The 19,165-nt window shown below is 57.1% G+C and overlaps 1 protein-coding gene across 17 annotated transcripts in view; it reads right to left on the reverse strand.

Moving 5' to 3' along the window:
• CAMTA1 (calmodulin binding transcription activator 1) overlaps positions 1–19,165 on the reverse strand; it is an 807,730-nt gene that overhangs the window by 229,589 nt on the left and 558,976 nt on the right. For all 17 annotated transcript variants that reach the window (XM_081054811.1, XM_081054796.1, XM_081054795.1 and 14 more), the window contains one exon: positions 1,982–2,053. In XM_081054811.1, the coding sequence (XP_080910937.1) occupies positions 1,982–2,053 (72 nt within the window). The remainder of the gene's footprint in view (positions 1–1,981; positions 2,054–19,165) is intronic.

Consider the following 19,165-nt stretch of genomic DNA (forward strand, 5'->3'; position numbering starts at 1 on the left):
GACCCCTCCTACTTCTTGCTGCGTCTCAGAAACAGGGCAGGAGCAGCCAAATCTAAGAGGAACCTGGCTCGAGGTGCCCAAATGACTGGGATCCAGTTTGGAAAGTAATAAGCTCAGACCCCATAGCTGCCCGATGATGTCTGATTCCAGGAAAGTAAATTTAGTGAAATTACAAAGCCACAAGAGTGTGATGGAATGGGAGGAGGCAGGCGGAGGCGTGGGTGTGGGAGAGCAGGCCTGGAGGGGAGGGAGCCTCCTTGAAAAGCAGACAGCTGGGGCTGCCGGAGAGGATAGCTGGCAGGAACCTGGCTTCCGGGGCGCTGCTCCAACAGGAAGACAGTGCCTGGCCGGGTAGAGAGGGGGCAACATGCCGGTGATGTGTTCTGATGGGGGCATGAAAACCGAAAAGGAAAAACACCTGGGGTTGGGAGGCCCAGGAAAGAGTCCACGAGGGGCCCAGGCTGTTTGGGGTGTGCAGCCAGAGTCTGAACCTGGGGACACGGGACGGGCTCTAACCCCACCAGATCTCTGCTCTCAAGGTGCAGCCCCACAGCCCTCTCCTGCAGCCAGGTAAAAGAGAACTGCTTTGGGTGCGTTCTTATTAACCAGACAGCGGAAGTTTCATCCCATGATCACCTGAAGGTCCCTTTCACAAGGACGCAGGACCGAGCAATTAGAAAACCAGGTGCTACCACGCCGACCTCCAAGGGAGCCAGACCCCAGGAAACTGACAACAGGACAAGGTGGCAGGGAAGCAGTATCTTTGCAAATCAGCACATCGGCCTGTCTCAGGCGTCATTCGCTAATGAACTTGCTGAACCATAGACAATTATCTCTGGGAACTGACGGAGAACAGAAAGGGCTTCGTGGCGGGGGCTGGGCAGAGCCCTGACATCCACACCCAGACTGTGGGCCCCACGGACACCTGTGAGGCCCCTTCCCTGGGACCAGAGGCCTCTCTGCGCTCCATGGCGTGTGCGGCTGACTTCTCTCTGAACACGTGCCAGGGCGGTGGGAGGTAGGGGCGCAGGGCTTACTTTCCCATCTGCCAGGCTCCTCCCAACCACACCCCCAGGTCTCAGAAGCCCCCAAACCACTGGGGCGCAGGGGTTGGTGAACTTGAACAACAGTGGATGCAGATGGGGGACCCACAGCAGGAAAGGCCAGAGGCAGTAGGAAGAACGTGGGGTGACGGTGCCAGTCCCACCAGGTTCTAAGCGAGCAGCTGCAAGTCAGAGGAGCTTTGGGAAGGACCAGATCCAGCCTGACTAGATGCATTCCTCGACCGTTCCCACTCAGAGCAGCACCTTCTACCAGGCAAGATGACCACCAGTGACCACCGATCGGCAAGAGGCTAAGCGACCTGGGCGCTGTCCCAGGCCTGACTCAGCGAGGCTCTGCACCGACGATGGACAGAGATCTGGGAGCCAGGTCTCCCTAGGCCTCAATGACAACCACGCAGCTTCTCCACCCGGCGACACCGCAGACAGGACCAGCCGACTGCAGAGCTCCTTCCTGTTGAGCCAGGGGCTCCCCCTCTCCCAACAACCATCCCCATCAATCCCACTGCACCTGGCATGCCTCCAGAAGCTGATTTTCCACACGTGCCAACGACTAACTCCCAAGGGCACATGACTGTGCAGCTTTCAGCTGACAGGCATTTCGCAGTCAGGGGCAGGACGCTCGGCCTCTTTTCTGCCCTCACCCAGAGGAAACTGAGGCACTCTGGAAACACCCGGTGGGGCTCTGTTCTCAGGGGTGGGCGAGGACCCCCCCACCAGGCTTCCTCCCCTTCCCGGCACCTGACAATGTGCCAGCCAGCCGCACAGATGGCCGCAATGCCACACGCCCCCGACGTCCCTAGGAAAGCCGGCCAGGGCACCTCAGCCCGGCCACCCCTCGCGTCCCCACCGCATGCGTCGCCCTCCGCAGACCCTTGCCCAGCACGGAGAGGAAGGCGCACCGAGGCCCAGCCACCTACCTGAAGGAGCCAGTAGCACCTCCTGTGGAAGGTGGGGATGATGGAGGAATGGACGTAGCAGCCATACAAGCACTAGGGAGAAAGGAAAAACGAGAATTCAGTTGGAAAGAGGGAAGGAAGGGAGGAAGACCGCGCAACAGACCAGGAGCAAGCAAGGGCGGCGGACACCACCGGCGCCCGGGGAGACCTAGGGGCAGGCGCCTCCGGGACGGTCCCGAAGAAGCACAGCTGGGGCACGTGGGTGGACAGCGGGGGCGCTTACCCTTTTGGGGGCCGTGGGGCCATGTGAGAACCCAGAAAAGCCAGCGACTGGGGGAGTGCACATTTTGGCCTATAATTTTAGGGGCCTGGGGTTCCCCTCTATGACGTTCATTCACAGAGCCTCGGTTAAGACCCCCTCGGCGTACGGGAGGACCTGAAGGTTACGAAATTGATTCAAATACACGCACACGCTCGGCCTTTCCCAGCCCAGCAGCGTCACGATGGGCGGGGCATCCCTGGATGGGGGGGTGGGGGGGGCAGCTTTTCTAGGACTGACCTCCAGAGCCCAAGAGGTGACTGCACACACCCCCACTTTCTGGCTTTTATTTACAGTTTACTTATTTATTTGTCCTAAGTATAAACTTTCATCTTTTGCAGATGGATTTAGTTTTGGAAGATAGCCCGAGCCAGGTTGGATACAAGGAATCGATGGGTGGGAATTCAAGTTCAGGAACAGCTGAGGAGGGACAGAGACCCAGGTGGGTGGGCTGACTGCTGGGGGCGGCGGGACAGGGCGGCTGCTGTGCTTCGTGGGGTGTTGCCTGTGCACACAGCCCTGCACTTTGGGGGGCCTGGCTTGCAGGCAGAGGTGGGGAAAGAGGGCTAAGGCCGCGTCAGTCAGGTCGCTCTCACCATCCCACTTGGAGCCTCTGAGTGGGAGAGGATTTGGCCGTTTCCTTTTAGCTTCCAATTTTAAATCGGAATGCCCTCTTTTCCAGCTCCTTCCCAAAGCACACATTCCAGAAGGGGTGGGGCAGGAAGGGAAGGCAGGAGCAGCAGAGCCTTGGGAAGGATGGGCCAGGTCTTCTGCTCACCTCCTGTTGATCATTTTAATCTCACCGTCATCCTCCCCCCCAACACCAAGTCCTCAGAGAAATGGCCAGCAGCTCTGCATTTAAAGCTTTCATCAGATACTCTGTACACCCCAAAAAGACCAAATGTGAACTGTTTCGACTAGGAGTCCATTTGAGCCCTGCCTGTCTGATTAGCAGAGTTGAAAGAGAAATCATTTTGGACTGTGGGATTCTGGCTTCAAGAAAATCAGATTTCCAATGTTAGAACTTTTACAGATTGCTGTCAGCTGGGACCTAAACCCCGTACAAACCAAACAAAACAAAGCGGAAATTAATTTAAACGATTCCCTTGCAATTCTTGCCCACGGAATGTATTTATTATTAAGAAAGCAATATTCTTTCCTGACTTTTCAACACACTTTTCTTTTGCTTTTTTAATTTTTGATAACTCAGTCCTTCCTGCCAGAGTCGATTCACACTTGGCTATTTTCTGTGTTTGGTTGCAACAAATGAGCAACCCACCTGCAACTTTAATCAGCTCTTTTCCTTTGGAATTTGCATGCTCTCCTGGGCAGTGTCATGACTTTTACTCACACAATGAGCCAAATGGAGGGAGACGTAAATTGTTGTGAGAAGTCTCTCCCGTCCCTTTGAAATAAAAGGCTTCACACCTGTTCTTTCCCACTGTTCATTCCTCTTGAGACACTGAAACAGTTCCCATCTTCACCTGTCTCTCTCTTCCCACTGCTGTTCGTTGAGCTTGAAAAGAAAACGGTTGATTTGCAACACTTTCCCCCTGGCTTCACTACCTTTTATCAGGGCTGGGCCGCAGTGTCCTTGAACCTTCGCAGAGAATTTACCAAACACCTGTCTGTCCCTCCGTGAGCATGCACAAGAAGAAAGCACGCCTGCTCTCCCGAGCCACCCCTGCCCACCTCTCTCTAGCACCCTCCCCTACCCAGAACTATCCAATAAGCAGAATGATGTTAAAAAGAAAAATCGTGGTTTCTACACCAGGGCTCATGCATTTTAATCAGAGGAACCCTCAGGGCCTCTCTCAGAACCTCGTTCCGCTATTTTTAGATCTTACTCTAACCACCTGGTGATCCCATGTCTCTGTCTACGCAGAAGAAAAGCACAATATTAGGAGGGCGGGAGAGGCTGCAGACCTCTGACGGGAGCAAGCCACGTCATAGGCAGCAAGGGAGGAAGGATTCGAGAAACCTAAGGGCGTCGGGCCCCTCCCGTGTGCCCTCACTCAGCACAGTGGGGGCCCATTTGCCCATCTGTGTTCCCTGGACTGGGAGCCTTAGACCTTCTGAATGATGGCCAACGCTCTTCCATGGTGGTACCCCCAGGACACGGGTCCCTCCAGCCTGGTAGAGGAGAGGACCCCGAGGCAGGAAATGTATAATTTTTGCTTGAGATCCTCTGAAGTCTCAGGACTTGGTAAGACGCCCGCACACAATGCAAAACCATCCTGAATAATGGCTCTACCTTTGGTGCTGAAAGGGTTGTCGCTGGTTTAGCGTCCTTGTGGGGATGTGCCTTTGGTGAGCTGCAGTCAGCATGCAAGGGCTTCCGGAGAGATGGACCTTGCGTGGGGAGGGAGACCTGCTGCCCCCAGCCGGAGGGTCCTTGTCCTTCCAAGCTGTAAAATGGGCACCGGCCCCCTCCTGTCCCCTGGGTGGCTGTGAGGGTTGAGAGCTGCTGCCCAGGACAGTCCAGAGCAGGTGAAATGGGGTCAAGGAGTCTGGGAACTTTAGGATGAGCAGGGTTGGCCAAGGGGGAAGGAGTGCTTCCAGGGGCAGGAAAAGCAGGTGGGGGATGGAGGTGAGAAGGAACACACTGAGCTTGAGGAACCAACTACAGACAGATGGAGGGACAGACGATGGGATGGACTACAGGGGAAAGTGCAGGGTGGGGGTGGTGAGGGGCCAGGTGGGAGAAACAAAGCCGGCCTGGGGGCCATAGCAGGGAGTTTGGCTGCAGCCTGGGGTAGTGGGGCCTGAAAGAACGTCATGATCAGATTAGCCTTTCAGAAGCTCACTGTGGCAACAGTGTGGCCAGGGAACAGAACCGAGGCCTGCTGAGGCTGGGCGATGATGGCTCAGGGAAACGGCCACGTTTGCCAGCTGTAAGGATGACCCTGGCTTTCTGACCAGGTGGACAGGGAATGCTGGGGGTGCAGCAGGCTGGTGGAGGGGCTGATTTCAGATTTCTGCTTGGTGACTTTGTGGCGCCCGTCAGGCATCCCCGTGGAGACAGAGAATGAAGTACGTTGCAGAGATCCAGCTCCATTCGGGGCTGGAAACAGCCGGGCATCGCTGGCACAGGCTTGGCATTGGAAGCCGAAGGAGAGGCTGGGGAGTGGGTGTCAATGCAGAGCGAAGCCTTTCAGGTAGACGCAGCAGGTGATGGGTGGAGTGGCCAATGCTGAGAGGGCATGGCCGGCCTGCCCCACCGAGTGCGCTCTGCCCCAGGCCCTCTCCCCTTTCATTCACCACTCAACCCCAAACCAGCATCGTGGCCTCCCTGGATCTCAGGCTCCCTCGCCAGGTCCCTTTGTCACCATCCTCCTCACTTTGCAGCCTTTCTGCCAGTTTCCAGCCCATATGACAATGTCACCACCAAGCCAACTGGGAGTTAATGGCACACTGTTTCACGAGGCAGCGTATCAAATCCATTCCCTTTACCCACTAATCAAAAAAGCAATCAAGTCTGTCTGTAGCGATCTGTGTTGTACAAAGTGCTGGTGTTTTTTTTTTATCAGGCTCTGGGGGTTCCCTAGGGGCTCCCTGGGTTGAGCTTTTCACTTGGGGTTTAGGATGTAGTTGGAGGGAGAGTCACATCCTGGGGCTGCTAGAACAGCTGTGCGAGTGTGTGTGCGAGCGTGAGGTGTGATGCCCACGCCCGTGGAGGTGCGTACAGGAAAGCGTGCCGTGAGCCCCCTGTTCATGTGTGTACACAAAGAAAGAAACAGAGAAAGCAGCCAGCTACGTATAGCAGACTCAGGAGAGCGTCACCCTGCAGACGAAAGCAGCATTCAAATGCGTCACATTTAGGGAATTAAGGCCCAACAGCTTCCCTTTCACATGACACTTGAGCAAGGAAGAAATTTTTCTTAAATACTCAAAATTGCTTTTATGACACTATAGGGCTTTTTTTTCCTTCTTAAATAAAAAGGAATGATAGAATTACAGGGGAAACCAATAGCAAACAAGAGCTCCCTTCAGTTCAAAATAAACACTTCCCACAAAGAAAAGGACGTTGCCAAAGAGAGCATCAGCCACAAATCTCCTCAAATGGATTTCTCTCCAACGGACACAGCTGCCAGGGGGGTACTCCATATGCCAGAGGGTCCATCACGGCTTAGCAGCCGATGGCCAAAGAAAGGAACGCCTTGGTGAGGCGAATGAAGCTTTATTGGTCGGGACACTGCGACTTGACAGGTGCTTTCTGCCCAGCTCTCAATGGCTTCATGTGACATGGCTGAGTCTCTATCTCTCTGTCTTTCTCTCTCTCTCCCTCCCATCCCTCCCCCCCCCCCCGCACCCCAACTCTCAGGTACAAGCTCAGCCCTCCTTCCGTCCTCTCCACTGTTGGCTTTGGCTCCAGAAAAGTTGACTCACTGTCCCCAGGCAGACCTTGTGCTTCCCACTTCCACACTTTTCCTTGTACGGTCCTACTGCCATGCAAACCCCACCCAGCCTGAATCCATCTCAGGTCTTCCCTCCTCCAGGAAGCCTCTCTTGACCAGCCAGTGGAAGGAGTCCCTTGAAATGACCCATCGGGGTCATGGGGCCGCCATGCGGATGTGTGCTCTGCCTTGGGTTAATACACACTATCGTTGTCATTTTACTTTCCACATCTGCAGTCCTGCCTCTCCCATTCACAGGGGTTGTGCGACTTTCTGGAAAAGGCCAGAGAGTAGACAGTTTTGGCCTGGGAGTCAGATGGTCTCTGTTGTAACTGCTCAGCTCTGCCGTTTTAGAGCAAAACCTCCTAAGGGGACAGGCAGTGAGTGGGCGTGGCTGTGTCCCAACAAAACTTCATTCACGGACCTTGTAATTTTGCATAATTTTCACCTGGCATGAATGTCATCCTTCTTTTGACTTTCTCCCCAATCGTTAAAAACATGTAAAAAGCATTCTTGGTTCACAGGCTATACAAAAGTAGGAGGTGAACCGGATCTGGCCCACGGCCATAGTTTGCCAACCCCTGACCATTAGATCAGAAAGAATGAGAATTACATGGTCCTTCGTAAAATTCCCCATAGCCATTTCCACGTAGCAGGTACACAATACACCTTGCGCCAATTTCCACCTCGTGTAAATATCTAATCAGGGCAAGGAAGGGGCCAGGAAGGCCAAGCACGTGGAAAAGAAGAGATTGCACATGAAACAAACACACGTGACAGTATGGAATAAGTCACACCTCCCCATCGCCATCCACGGGCAGCGTTCAGAGGTTGTCTTTCGAATGGCACTTGTTGGTGGATGTCAGCGTGATGCCCATCACCCTAAATGCCTTGTGTGAAATTAGCCAGCCCTCGGGCACAGTGCTTGGCCCGCAGGGCTTCTTGGCACATAGCGGCCACTCAATGAAAACATGGCTTCCTAGTTTCTTCCCAGGAAAGAAATTTCACAGGAGGCCAAGGCCACAGGGGTGTTCTGTTCCTCAGAGGTAAAGGGGCCAAAGCACCCACACATCCCCAGGACCGCGCGGGTTGCTTTCAGCTGCCTGAACCTTGCTGCACTGACTTCTGCTTAGTTAACAGAATGGAGGTGCCTGTGGGGCTGAGATCTGGGGAAGCCAGGGTTGGGGGGAGATGGCTTGTGGAGGTTGGGATTTCTGGGAGGTGGTTCCACTTTGAAGAGTTGGAATGTTCGAAGGTTGGCGCCTGTCGTTCTACCTGGGCCAGCTTGAATCAGTCAGTGAGTGTCTCCCCAGGCCCCCGCCTTTCCCCCCATGCCTGTGATGGGAAAGCTCGCTGCCCAGCTCCCTTCTTCTCTCCAGAAAGCCTCCTCTAACACAAGGATAATACCTGCTGTGTCCTCACACTAGGGTGTTGACAGCAAATGTCCATCTCTAACCCCCTTTATGAGGGTCCCACTGCTACCTCCTCTGCAAACAGTCTTGTACCAGCCCTGGCTGGAGGCTGAAAGCTGGGGGAGGCTTGTGGTGGTGGCCCCCACGGTCCCCCAGGGGCCTAGCCCGGGGCCTCTTCTGGCCTCACCTCTCTCCCACTGGGAAGGAGACGGTCTGCATCAAGTGTGAAAATAGATTTTGAGGTGCCTGGTTTATCTCCAACACTTGAATCTGATATGCACATGACAAAGACGAATAGTTTTTAAAAATGTGTCCTGGTATAAAGGTGACAGCAGAAAACGAGATCATAGAAGGGAAAGAAAAATCTACCCAGAAGATAACAGTTTAATCCTGCTCTGAAGTGATGAAGGGGCAGCGTCCATTTATTCAGAATATTCCCAGCAGGGGCAGGCGAGAGGCAGTGTGGGGCCAGCCGCCAAGCCCTCCAAAAAGGAGCAGCCCGGGCTGGGCTGAGTTGGCTCAGGGGCGGCAGGAAGCTGTGGAAGGTGATTTCACACACACACGTTTGTCCAGCCGTCTGCTCTGTGCGGGCCTGAGGCTCTGTCCTCCAGTGGGAGAGAGAGACGGACAAACAAACAAAACTAGATCAAAACAGCAAGGAGCCCAGGGAGGGGTATGGTGGAGCCCTGGAGACAGAAGAGTCCCCTTTTTCATGTCACCTAACAGGAAGTGACATCTGTGATGAGTCCTAGAGTAGAAGGAGTTGGCCAAGTGGCCAACAGGTGGAAAAGACCAGGCCGGTGGACAGGAAGGTATCTTGAGTGGAGGCCTGTCAGCCCTTCCCAGTTTCCCCACCTGAATCCTCCCCTGTCAAGGACAACACTGAGCCCATGAATCTGCAAGGTGTTCTGCCAAACCCCCAGGGGACATGTGCTGAGCAGCTGGCAGGTGGCCTTGAACTTGCAGTGAGGGCTCTGCGATGTGTATGGCTCTGCCCTTCCCCAGCAGTCGGACTGCACAGTGAAGCAGACGTCCTGGAAGGACGTGTGGGCTCTGGATGGAACTTCCGATCTGACCCCACAGCGGCCTCTCCCCCAGGCTGTCATGGCTGGTGTCTTCCCTGTGCTCTCCTGCTCCACCCCAGTGGGGCTGTCTTTATGTGGCAAGAGCCCATCATTCCAGTGTGACCCAAGAGGCAAGAAAGTCTCTTCCAGATCTGGGATGACAGGACCTCTTTCCTACCTGGGTTTTAAGCCCTGGGATTCTGGGTGGGACACAGAGGCACCTGCGTAGGCAGAGCTCCCAGGATGGGGTTAAACATGGTTCCTTTGGTGCCATAGTTTCCACATCCCCAGGAGAAGCTCTTGAAAGAGCCGGTGGAAGTGAAAACCCTCTAGCACCTTCCAGGTCCCCAAACCAGTGGCCCTGGGAAGACCTCCCGTGGGGATGATGGGGGGATGACATGAGTTTCTCCTGCCTCTTGTCTCTGCTCTGCATCCGTCCTGCACAGAGTTATCCTTGGGGAAGACCAGGCAGTCTGCCCAAGGTCATGGCTAGCAAGAGGGGAAGGAGGACTCCCTCCCACCCTTGCCTGGCCGAGAGCCCTGGCTCCTTCCTCCCCTGCATGCCACCCCCTGGCAACCTCACTCAGGCGTCCACGCCAATGGCTGAGAGTCAGGCCTCCCGCAGGGCCTCCCTCCATCAGGACAAAGGGACGAAGTCTCGGGCTGCTCCCAGGACTGTCCTCGCTGAAGGATCTGGTTCATATTAATCTAAGATTAGACCAAATGATTCAATTCACATGCTGCCTGCAAAAGCACTGGGCCTCAGAACTTGTTAAATAGTGAATTGCTTTAAAATTAGTTTGAACTAAATGGATTGTAGTCTGATTCGGCCTCCGGGGTTGGGCGACAGGAGAGATTTGGAATATTAGATCATCACTGACCGGGCCCCCGGCCTCCTCTCGCCTAAGACAATCTGCGATGGCATCTCTCAGAGCAGACGCGGTGTCTGGGGACTGTAGCCAGGGCCCCCCAACCTGATGCCTGTGGGTCACAAGGACAGATGTGAGCCCTGGGCAGGCTCAGGCTGCCCCGGGGGACCAGACCATCCCCTGGAAGAGCGGTGGTATGAGCCCCTCCCTGCAGTGTGGGAGCTGGGGCTCAGAGAGGTCAAGACCCTGCTCAAGGTCACACGAGTTCGGGCTAGAATCTGAACTGTAGGAGTTCACCCCCGTCTCATGGGACAGGAGATCTGGTGCACACACTGGAGGACACGGGGCACCAGGTGGCCCAGCCAGACCACGGAGGTTGGGTCCTCAGAGCTGGAAGAATTGAGAGGCAGACAGAAACTGATCGGGGGCAGCGAACTTTATAAGGTTGGCAACTCTCCACCCCTCCCAGGTAGGCAGGGTGCCAGGGAGAGGGCCAGGAGCATGGGGCAGCACCTGGCAGCCTGGGACACGTGTGCACCCACCCCATGGCCCCGCCAGTGGGCCCCCAGCCCCAGGAGACTATAGAGACCCTCCCCCACACACCTATATGGGCAGGATCTCAAGGGGGACCTACAGGAGAGGGAGTCAGGTCTTTGGGCAAGCAGAGAGGGCCAAGGAGACCCTCCAGGTGGGGGCTCTAGCCTGAGGGGAGGAAGGAGGAGGCCCTGGCCCTCCCTCCCCACTCCGGGTCTGGGTGAGGAGTGGGGGGAAACCCTGAAAAACGCTGTGCGGTGGACCAGGGAGAGAGACTCTCAGTTCTCCCCCTGGAGGCTCCCCCAACATCTCCACAGAAAGTTCTAGACCATCTTTACAGTACAGGCTGAAAAGGGATCTAGAGAAGAAATGAAGAGCGGAGGTAAGGGGACGGCTTGGGCTCTGAGAAGCCCCCTCACCCCAGACGCTTTCCAGGGACCAGGGAGGTGACAGCCCTGCCCCAGGGCCACTGCGGAGCACCAAAGCCTCCTGTGCCGGCTGCCTGTGCCCGCTACCTGTGCCCGCTGCCTGTGCCCGCTGCCTGTGCCGGCTGCCTGTGCCCGCTGCCTGTGCCCGCTACCTGTGCCGGCTGCCTGTGCCCGCTGCCTGTGCCCGCTACCTGTGCCCGCTGCCTGTGCCCGCTGCCTGTGCCGGCTGCCTGTGCCCGCTGCCTGTGCCCGCTGCCTGTGCCCGCTGCCTGTGCCGGCTGCCTGTGCCCGCTGCCTGTGCCGGCTGCCTGTGCCCGCTGCCTGTGCCCGCTACCTGTGCCCGCTGCCTGTGCCCGCTGCCTGTGCCGGCTGCCTGTGCCCGCTGCCTGTGCCCGCTGCCTGTGCCCGCTGCCTGTGCCGGCTGCCTGTGCCCGCTGCCTGTGCCCGCTGCCTGTGCCCGCTGCCTGTGCCCGCTGCCTGTGCCGGCTGCCTGTGCCCGCTGCCTGTGCCCGCTACCTGTGCCCGCTGCCTGTGCCCGCTGCCTGTGCCCGCTACCTGTGCCCGCTGCCTGTGCCCGCTGCCTGTGCCGGCTGCCTGTGCCCGCTGCCTGTGCCGGCTGCCTGTGCCCGCTGCCTGTGCCCGCTACCTGTGCCCGCTGCCTGTGCCCGCTGCCTGTGCCGGCTGCCTGTGCCCGCTACCTGTGCCCGCTGCCTGTGCCGGCTGCCTGTGCCCGCTGCCTGTGCCGGCTGCCTGTGCCCGCTGCCTGTGCCGGCTGCCTGTGCCCGCTGCCTGTGCCCGCTGCCTGTGCCGGCTGCCTGTGCCCGCTGCCTGTGCCCGCTACCTGTGCCGGCTGCCTGTGCCCGCTGCCTGTGCCCGCTACCTGTGCCCGCTGCCTGTGCCCGCTGCCTGTGCCCGCTGCCTCCGCTCACCTGGCCCCTCCCCGGGGAGAGGCAAGCCTGTGGGAGAAGCTCCTCTAAATAAAGCGGCTGCAGTGTAAGCAGGACGTGAGTGAGCAGGGCAATCAAACCCCGATGAATTTGAAGATAAAAAGGCATGAAGACCATGGTTGAAGATGTAAATAAATAGTCTGGAGCTCCAGCTTCATTGTTCTGGGGGATCCAGGATTAACCACTTAGCACAAAACGGAATGGAAGCTGAACATTGACAACAAGGTAAACTGAGGTTTAGAGAGAGCTGACTGGAGCCCTGAGTCTCCAGCCACAGAGACCAGGGCAGGAGCCCTGGGCGCCCCCACCCTCCTGCTTTCCTGTGGGCCCCTCAGCCAGGAGTATGTGGGCTCCTCCCCATCTCCCCTGCCAGCAGGCGCAAAGCTGCTTTGGGAACCAGGCTACTGGGGTCATTCCTGTCTCAGAAATCTCTCCTGGCACCTGGGCCCTCAGGGGCCCCGCCAAGGGTGCCCCTCCACCCGCTCTCTCCTCGCTGCGTGCACCAGGCAGCTCAGCACCACTGGTCCTGCCATGTATGTGTATGTCTTGTTCTTTGGGCCTACTTCAATACGTCCGGGCTGTTTATAGCTCAGAAACTTCCTAAAAGTACCGGGCATACATAATAAATAAATAAAGTGAAATTTCCTCTCTTTCATCAAAGTATATTTGCTGAGACCTATTTCTTGGAGCCCTGCCAAGTGGCTAGAACTGATCTGCAAAGTGGTTTATACTGATCATGGCCTCCCTCCCCTCTCTTCTCCCCTCCCCTCCTCTCCCCTCTCCTCCCCTCTCCCTTTCCCTCTCCCTTTCCCTCGCCTCCTCTCCCCTCCCCTCCCCTCTCCCTTTCCCTCTCCTTTTCCCTCCCCTCTCCTCTCCCCTCCCCTCTCCTTTTCCCTCCCCTCTCCTCTCCCCTCCCCTCCCCTCCTCTCTCCTTTTCCCTCCCCTCCTGTCTCCCCTCCCCTTCCCTCTCCCCTCCACAACAGTTATTGAGCCCTCTCAGGTTTCCTAGGTGGCCTGCACTGAGGACTCTGCGAAGGAAGAAGCAGTCCCACAGCAACACCCGGTCTGGCCTTCCCCGGGCCCTGGGCACTTCTTAACAGGACTTTCTTTGCAGGTTTAGCCAAAGGGATGAGGAATCGGGGGCACTGACATGGAGCCTCTGTGGGAGGCCGGGGCTGCATCCTTCGGTGCTAGGGGTTCCCCGTGTACACTCAGGTAGCTGGTCCCTGTCCTTGCTCAGCCTCTGTGCCTGGGTGCCCTGTTCCCAGAAGGAGCAGGGACTGAGAGATGCAGACGCCACCAGGGGCCATTCTGACGGCATGCAGGGCAAGCGCTGCCCAGAAAGCAGCCTGCCCTCTCTGCCTGCCACGCTCAGCTCTCAGGGGCTGGAGTGCCGGCATTTCTGGATGCAATTATTGCTTTGCTCCAGCACCGTCCGCCCCTCCGGGCCCCTGTGACACCGTCCAGGTAGCCAGGGCACTCGTCAACACACAGCTGCATGCAGCAAGGGAGTCCAGCAAAGGAATTGCTGCTTAAAACAGGCGATGGGGTTTTGCTTATTAAGAAGGTGGCGGGAACGCCAGGCCCCGCGTCTGTGGCTGTGTTAATGGGAAGCTGGGCTGCATGCCGAGACATTAAGTGGAATCGAATTCCTGAAACCAGCTTTAATCAGCAGATTTCTAAGGTTAGAATTACTCTCTCCTCTCGAAGCCTTGCCAAGGTTAATTCGGGCCCAAGCATGCAGAATTAATGGGCTGGACAGAGGGAACTGGCCTTTCCCGGTTTTTTACTCAAGTTCACAAAAACATCCCTACGAAAAAAATAGGGCATCCAGGCAGAGCCCACCTGTGGAGGGAGCACCCCGTCATCAGGCGATCAATCGGGCCGGTGTCAGAAACACAGACAAATGGAATCACGCCAAGGGGCCAGCTCCAGCCAGAGAGAGGTGCCAGGCTGAGCAGCAAGTCTGGTTGTCTCAGGGACCTTAGGGACACGCCCAGCAGGTGTGCTCGGCCATGCCCCTCCCCCTAAAAACAAGTGTGCTGAGAACACCTGTGGTCATCCTCTCTGAGCTCCCACAGTCCTGGGGGCATTTAGTAGCAGTAGGAACCTTGGCTTTCACTCAGTCTCGAACCTTGATTTCCTCATCTGTAGAATGGAAATAATAGTCATGCTAATGATGATAATAAGAAGAGTGAGGCTTAAATAGTAACTGTTACACAAGGTCCTTTCTGTGGTTTAGCAGAACGAAGGGCTGGCACTCGGAGGGCTGTGTGACCTTGGACAAGAGGTCTCCCTTCCTTTGAACAAAGGGCTATGAAGAATCCTGGCCCCTGTGGGGAGAAGCAGGGGTAAGGGCCCGTCCCCGAGAGCCCTATGCCCTCAGGCCCAGCCTGCTGGAGCTTTCTGCTCAGCACTGTGGTCCAGGCCAGGGCACTTCTGGAGGAGAGCAGAGGGAAATGGGGTCCCTCCCCGCCCCTCCTGATCTGATCCTTGTCCTTCTTGGGGGCAGGGGGAGGGGGAGGGCCCAGGTGTTGGAGCTGGACATGGGCTTGACACGCACCTACCCCTCTTACAGCACTAGTGATTCTGGTGGGGAACGTGGTGTCTGCATGTCAGCGCCCCTGTGAGAAGAAGGCGGATGGATGTTCAGCCTGACCTTGCAGGTTTGTTGGATTAAATGACAATATGTTTTCAGTGACTGGGGCATTGGAGGTCTTCAATACACACAGGCTTCCTCGGTTTCCCCAGACACACCCTCCTCCTGGAATCTGAGGGTGCTATTCCACAGGGACACCATGTCACCCTCCCCATCCTGTCATCACAACTGTATTGCTCAACTGCCCCCTGCAGCTGGGGACAGCTGCCCAGCCCAGACCTCTGCTCAGGCTGTGTGTGCGTGGGGGGCGTCACCCCCGTCCTTTGTCTCCAGCTTCTCCAAGTAGCCAGAACTTGTTTTACAATAAGCAGCAGCTGCCTGAGACTCCTAGAATCCTGCCGACAAAGCCAGCGAGCTCCCCCCACCTGTCAGTCCCTTCACTGTACTGCCACCGCCAAGACCCCCGCCCAAGCCCTCTCCATCTCACCTCTGCCAAAAGGCCCCTCCCACTCCACAGCAAGGACAGGGGTTTGGAGGCAAGAGTCTGTTCCCACCCTTCCCACTGTCAGTCCTGTCCAGCACCCACTCCTGGCTCCCCAGGATGAAGTGCAAACTCCCCGGAACCCCATGTGGCCTGGCTCCCACCTACTTTTTCCTTGTTTCCCAACAACACAGTGCCCCCCCCCCCACACACACACACTTTAGTCCCTTGAATGGAGTTCGTTCTGTTTCCTCAGAGCCTGGCAGTGCCGGTCAATTGGAAAACTATTCGAAAACCTCTTTGGAACCTTGTAAAGAAACTCCTTCAAAAAGTTAAACATAGAATTATCATATGACCTAGCAATTCCCAAAGAATTAAAGGCAGGTACTCCAACAAGCACAGGCTCCCATGTTCCTAGCAGCTCTCCTCACCAAAGATGGAAGCAGCCCACGTGAACGGCAACGGCTGGGTGGGTATACAAAATGGGACACAGACATACAAAGGAGTATTGTTCCGCCAGAAAAAGGAATGAAGTGCTCACAGACGCCACAACTTGGATCAACCTTGAAAACATTAAGTTCAGTGAAAGAAGCCAGACTCAAAAGGTCACATACTGTCGGGTTCCTTTTACATGAAATGTCCAGAGCAGGCAAATCCATAGTCAGAGAGCAGGTTTACCGGGCGCCGGGGGACAGCGGGATGGGGAGTGATTGCTTAATGGTATGGGGTCTCCTCTGCAGGGATGAAAGTGTTTCGGAAATAGACAGAGGTGATGGTTGCACAATGCGGTGCGTGTACTAGATACCTCTTTAAATCTTTCATTTTAAAATGTTTAATTTTATGCTGTATCAACTTCACCTCAATTTTAAAAAACGAAACGAAACTGTGGCCCAGGCATAGACAAGCGACAGGGATCCCAGGGCACCCAGCCCTTGGAGAACCTGCTCCAGTCTCAGGGACTTGTGCAGATATAGGAGACAGGCCCATCTGAAAGTGCACCTGCTGGGTGGACATATGTTTGCTAAGCACCTACTACGTGCCGAGGCATTTGAGGAGCCGGGGATTCCTTTGATGGGGAACCAGACACAGCCAACCCTGCCCTCAGGGGCTCCCATCTTGGGGAAGAGCTGGCTGGCCCTCCCAGCCTGGTTTCCGCCTAGCACATCTGCTGCCCTAATCTCAGCCCCAAGGTGGGGGCTGCCCCGTGTATTGGAGTCCCCACTCTATTCAGTGAGAATGTCCACTCCTCATGGGCATGGGCTTCCCCTTTCATTTCCGTTTGCTGACAGTACCTCAGGGGTCTGCACAAGACCTGGCACGGAGGAGGTCCTTGGTAATGGCCCAGAGGAAACCAGGATCGCCAAAGGAAGGGACTGATGGGCCGTGGGGGGACGGGGGCGCAGAAGACAGTCCTGCTGGAGCAACGGGGCAGAGGCTGTGCCCGAACTCAACCGTCCATCCCAGGCCTGGCCAGGAGTCTGCACAGAGAGGGAAGGAAGAAATGGAGGCCTCCCTCCCCACTGGAAAGCTTCTGATTTTTCTCTACATCTCCCTAGTCCTGTTACTGAATATTCAGGAAAAGCTGGTTGGGCCAAGGACCAAAGGAGGAAAAGTCACTTAGGAGAAACAGAGCCTGAGCTTCCAGCAGTGACAAGCTTACTGGTTCCGCCATCCCCAGGGCAGAGTGGAAAGGCACCTAGAGCAGTGGCGGGGGTGGGTGGGGGTGGCCAGCTGGTGCCAGTGGGGAGGGAGGTCCCATGCTGGCCAGAGCCCCGGGGCTGAGCTGCTCTCGGGCACCTAGGCAGCCACAGCTGCTGCGAACATGACCTGGAGGTCTGGAAATCCGCTTTCCAAACCCACCCCTGTGGGTTCTGAGAGGTGCAATCTGGGTGAGAACATAAGTCAAGGATGGGGGTGGGGAGGGACAACGAGGGGCCACAGAGAGAGGCCAGCTGGACGCGCTGACAGGCAAAGCGGGAAGGCTGGCCTCTGTGGACCAGGAGCCTAAGCACCTGTGTGGGGGGCGTCACGGGGCTCAGCGATGTGTGCCTTGTCTAACAGCGGGTCCTGCCTGGGCCTCTGTAATTACACCTGCTTCTCCCAGGCCTCCACCTGCCTCCCTCCCAGGGGAAATAGCTGATTGTCCTGCAGCGTCCAGGAGATGAGCCACCCCGGGGGTGGCGCGGTGGGCTGCATTCCTCATGGTGAGGTGGGGCACCCCACATTTAGCGGCTCTCTGATCCCCATGGAAGGGGCTCTGGCCCTCGGGCCTGCAGTTTTCCCTGCCTTGTGATGGATCTGCAGTTCTGGGAAGAGAGAATGTAATATTTTAACGTTGTGTAATGATATGCAGGCTGCATGCGGTACAAATTTCCTGGATGTATAAAAGGGGAAAGAAACAGGTTTTCTGTCGCCTGCAACTATTCGGCAGTGTTAAAATATGACGGTCGCAATCCAATATGCTGCTGCCCTGCACGGCGGTGCTGAATCTCGCAGGCAGCGGTGAAGCGGCGGGGCCGGCAGCCCCGGCCCCTGGGAGATTCAGTCCCACCTGTACCCAGTATGCATCTGGGCTGCGCATAGGGCGCCAGCGGCAGTGGCTCCCCTCCCCGCCTGCCCCTCCACACCTGAGTGGGCCGAGGCCTCGGGCCCTGCTTTCCCTCCTGCCGCTACTAACGGAAATCTCTCGTGTGACATCACACGTGCTGCGTTCAGCTCCGCGACCTGGGTCAAGTCCCGGGAGGTCAGGTTCTGTCCCGGCACATGGTTCTTCCTCCGGGACATGGAGGCTCAAGAACATTCCAGATCCACCAAAGTATCGGACTTCACACCCTTTGCCTGTGGGCCCAGGGAGGTGGAGTTGGCAGCCTTAAGCAGGTGTCATGTGTCAGAGTTCTGCACAGGGGACCCCCGCCCCCGTGCCTATGCCTGCTGCCGGTGAGGGGAACCGGCCGACTCTGCGGCCTCTTCTGCACCCCGGAATCTGCCCAGAGAAGGAGAGGAGGGTGGTGGAGGAGCCCTAGGTGAGGCCGACTTTGGCTCTACACCCCCAGGGCTGGATCCAGGGGAGGGTGGGGTGGAGGTCTTTTCACCTGCTGGGGACTCTGCGACACACGAGACCCGTAGGGACTTCACTGAGAGCATAGGCTCTGGGGTCAGAGTGAACCTGGGTTCACTGTACCCGTGACCTTGGGCAACCAGGTGTCTGTGCTTCTGCCTCCTATGGTTGAGTGAAACTGGCCCTCAAACCCGGCACTGGGCCCAGCATCAGTGTAGGCCTTGTCCGCAAGCGGCAGGAAATGACAGGGTCCCTGCCCGCTGAATAATGCTTTCATGTTGGGGAGCCCCCCTCGCCACTGAAAAGCTTCTCAAGGAGGTTTGACCCCAAACAACTCAGGGGGCAAAAGAACCCAGAACCCCTGTCAACCCACCAGGCCAGGAGGAGTCCTTGCTGTTCAGCTGAAGACTGAGCCCCGGGGAGGGAAGGACCTACACTGACCTCCAGCAGGTGTGGGTGCCGGCAGGGGGGTGGGGGGTGAGCGAGTCTAGGACTCCCCCTCTTAGCCTGGCGCCCATCCCCCCCAGGAGTCTGGGAAGGGTGTTGAGGGGGGAGCCCCAGGGCTGGGGAGGGGCTGCGGGAGGTTGGGGCCTGAGTGCAGGGAAGGGCACTGGCATTGCTGGCATGCAGGGGGGGCAGGGAGAAGGGTGAAGGCTGCTCCTCTCCAGTGCCCAGTGCCCACCAGCCCTGGCCTCGCTCTCCCACCACCTCACCCCCGTTCAAAGCCGTTCAGGCCACGCACTGGCCCCACACCACAGTGTGCCTCCTGCAGCCCTCTCTCCAGCACAGCAAGGGCCTTTCTTACAGACCAGGGCCCTCAGCTGGGGGCGGTTTCGCCTCCTGGGGTGTGGGACAGTGGGCAATGTCTGGGGCCATTTTAGGTGGGCATGATGGTACGGGGGGCTGCTGCTGGCATCTAGTGGGTGGGGCCAGTGATGCTGGTACACGTCCTGCAGTCCAAGGGACTGTCCCCACCACAAAGAATGACCCGGCCCAAATACCAGCGGCACCGAGACTGAGAAGCCCTGCTGCAGAGGCCCTTGCAGACCTTAGCACTGCACCAGAGAAGCTGGAAAAAATGGGGGCCGGGGGCACCA

The sequence above is a fragment of the Rhinolophus hipposideros genome, assembly GCF_964194185.1.
Source record: "Rhinolophus hipposideros genome assembly, chromosome: 8".
Lineage (NCBI taxonomy): Eukaryota > Metazoa > Chordata > Mammalia > Chiroptera > Rhinolophidae > Rhinolophus > Rhinolophus hipposideros.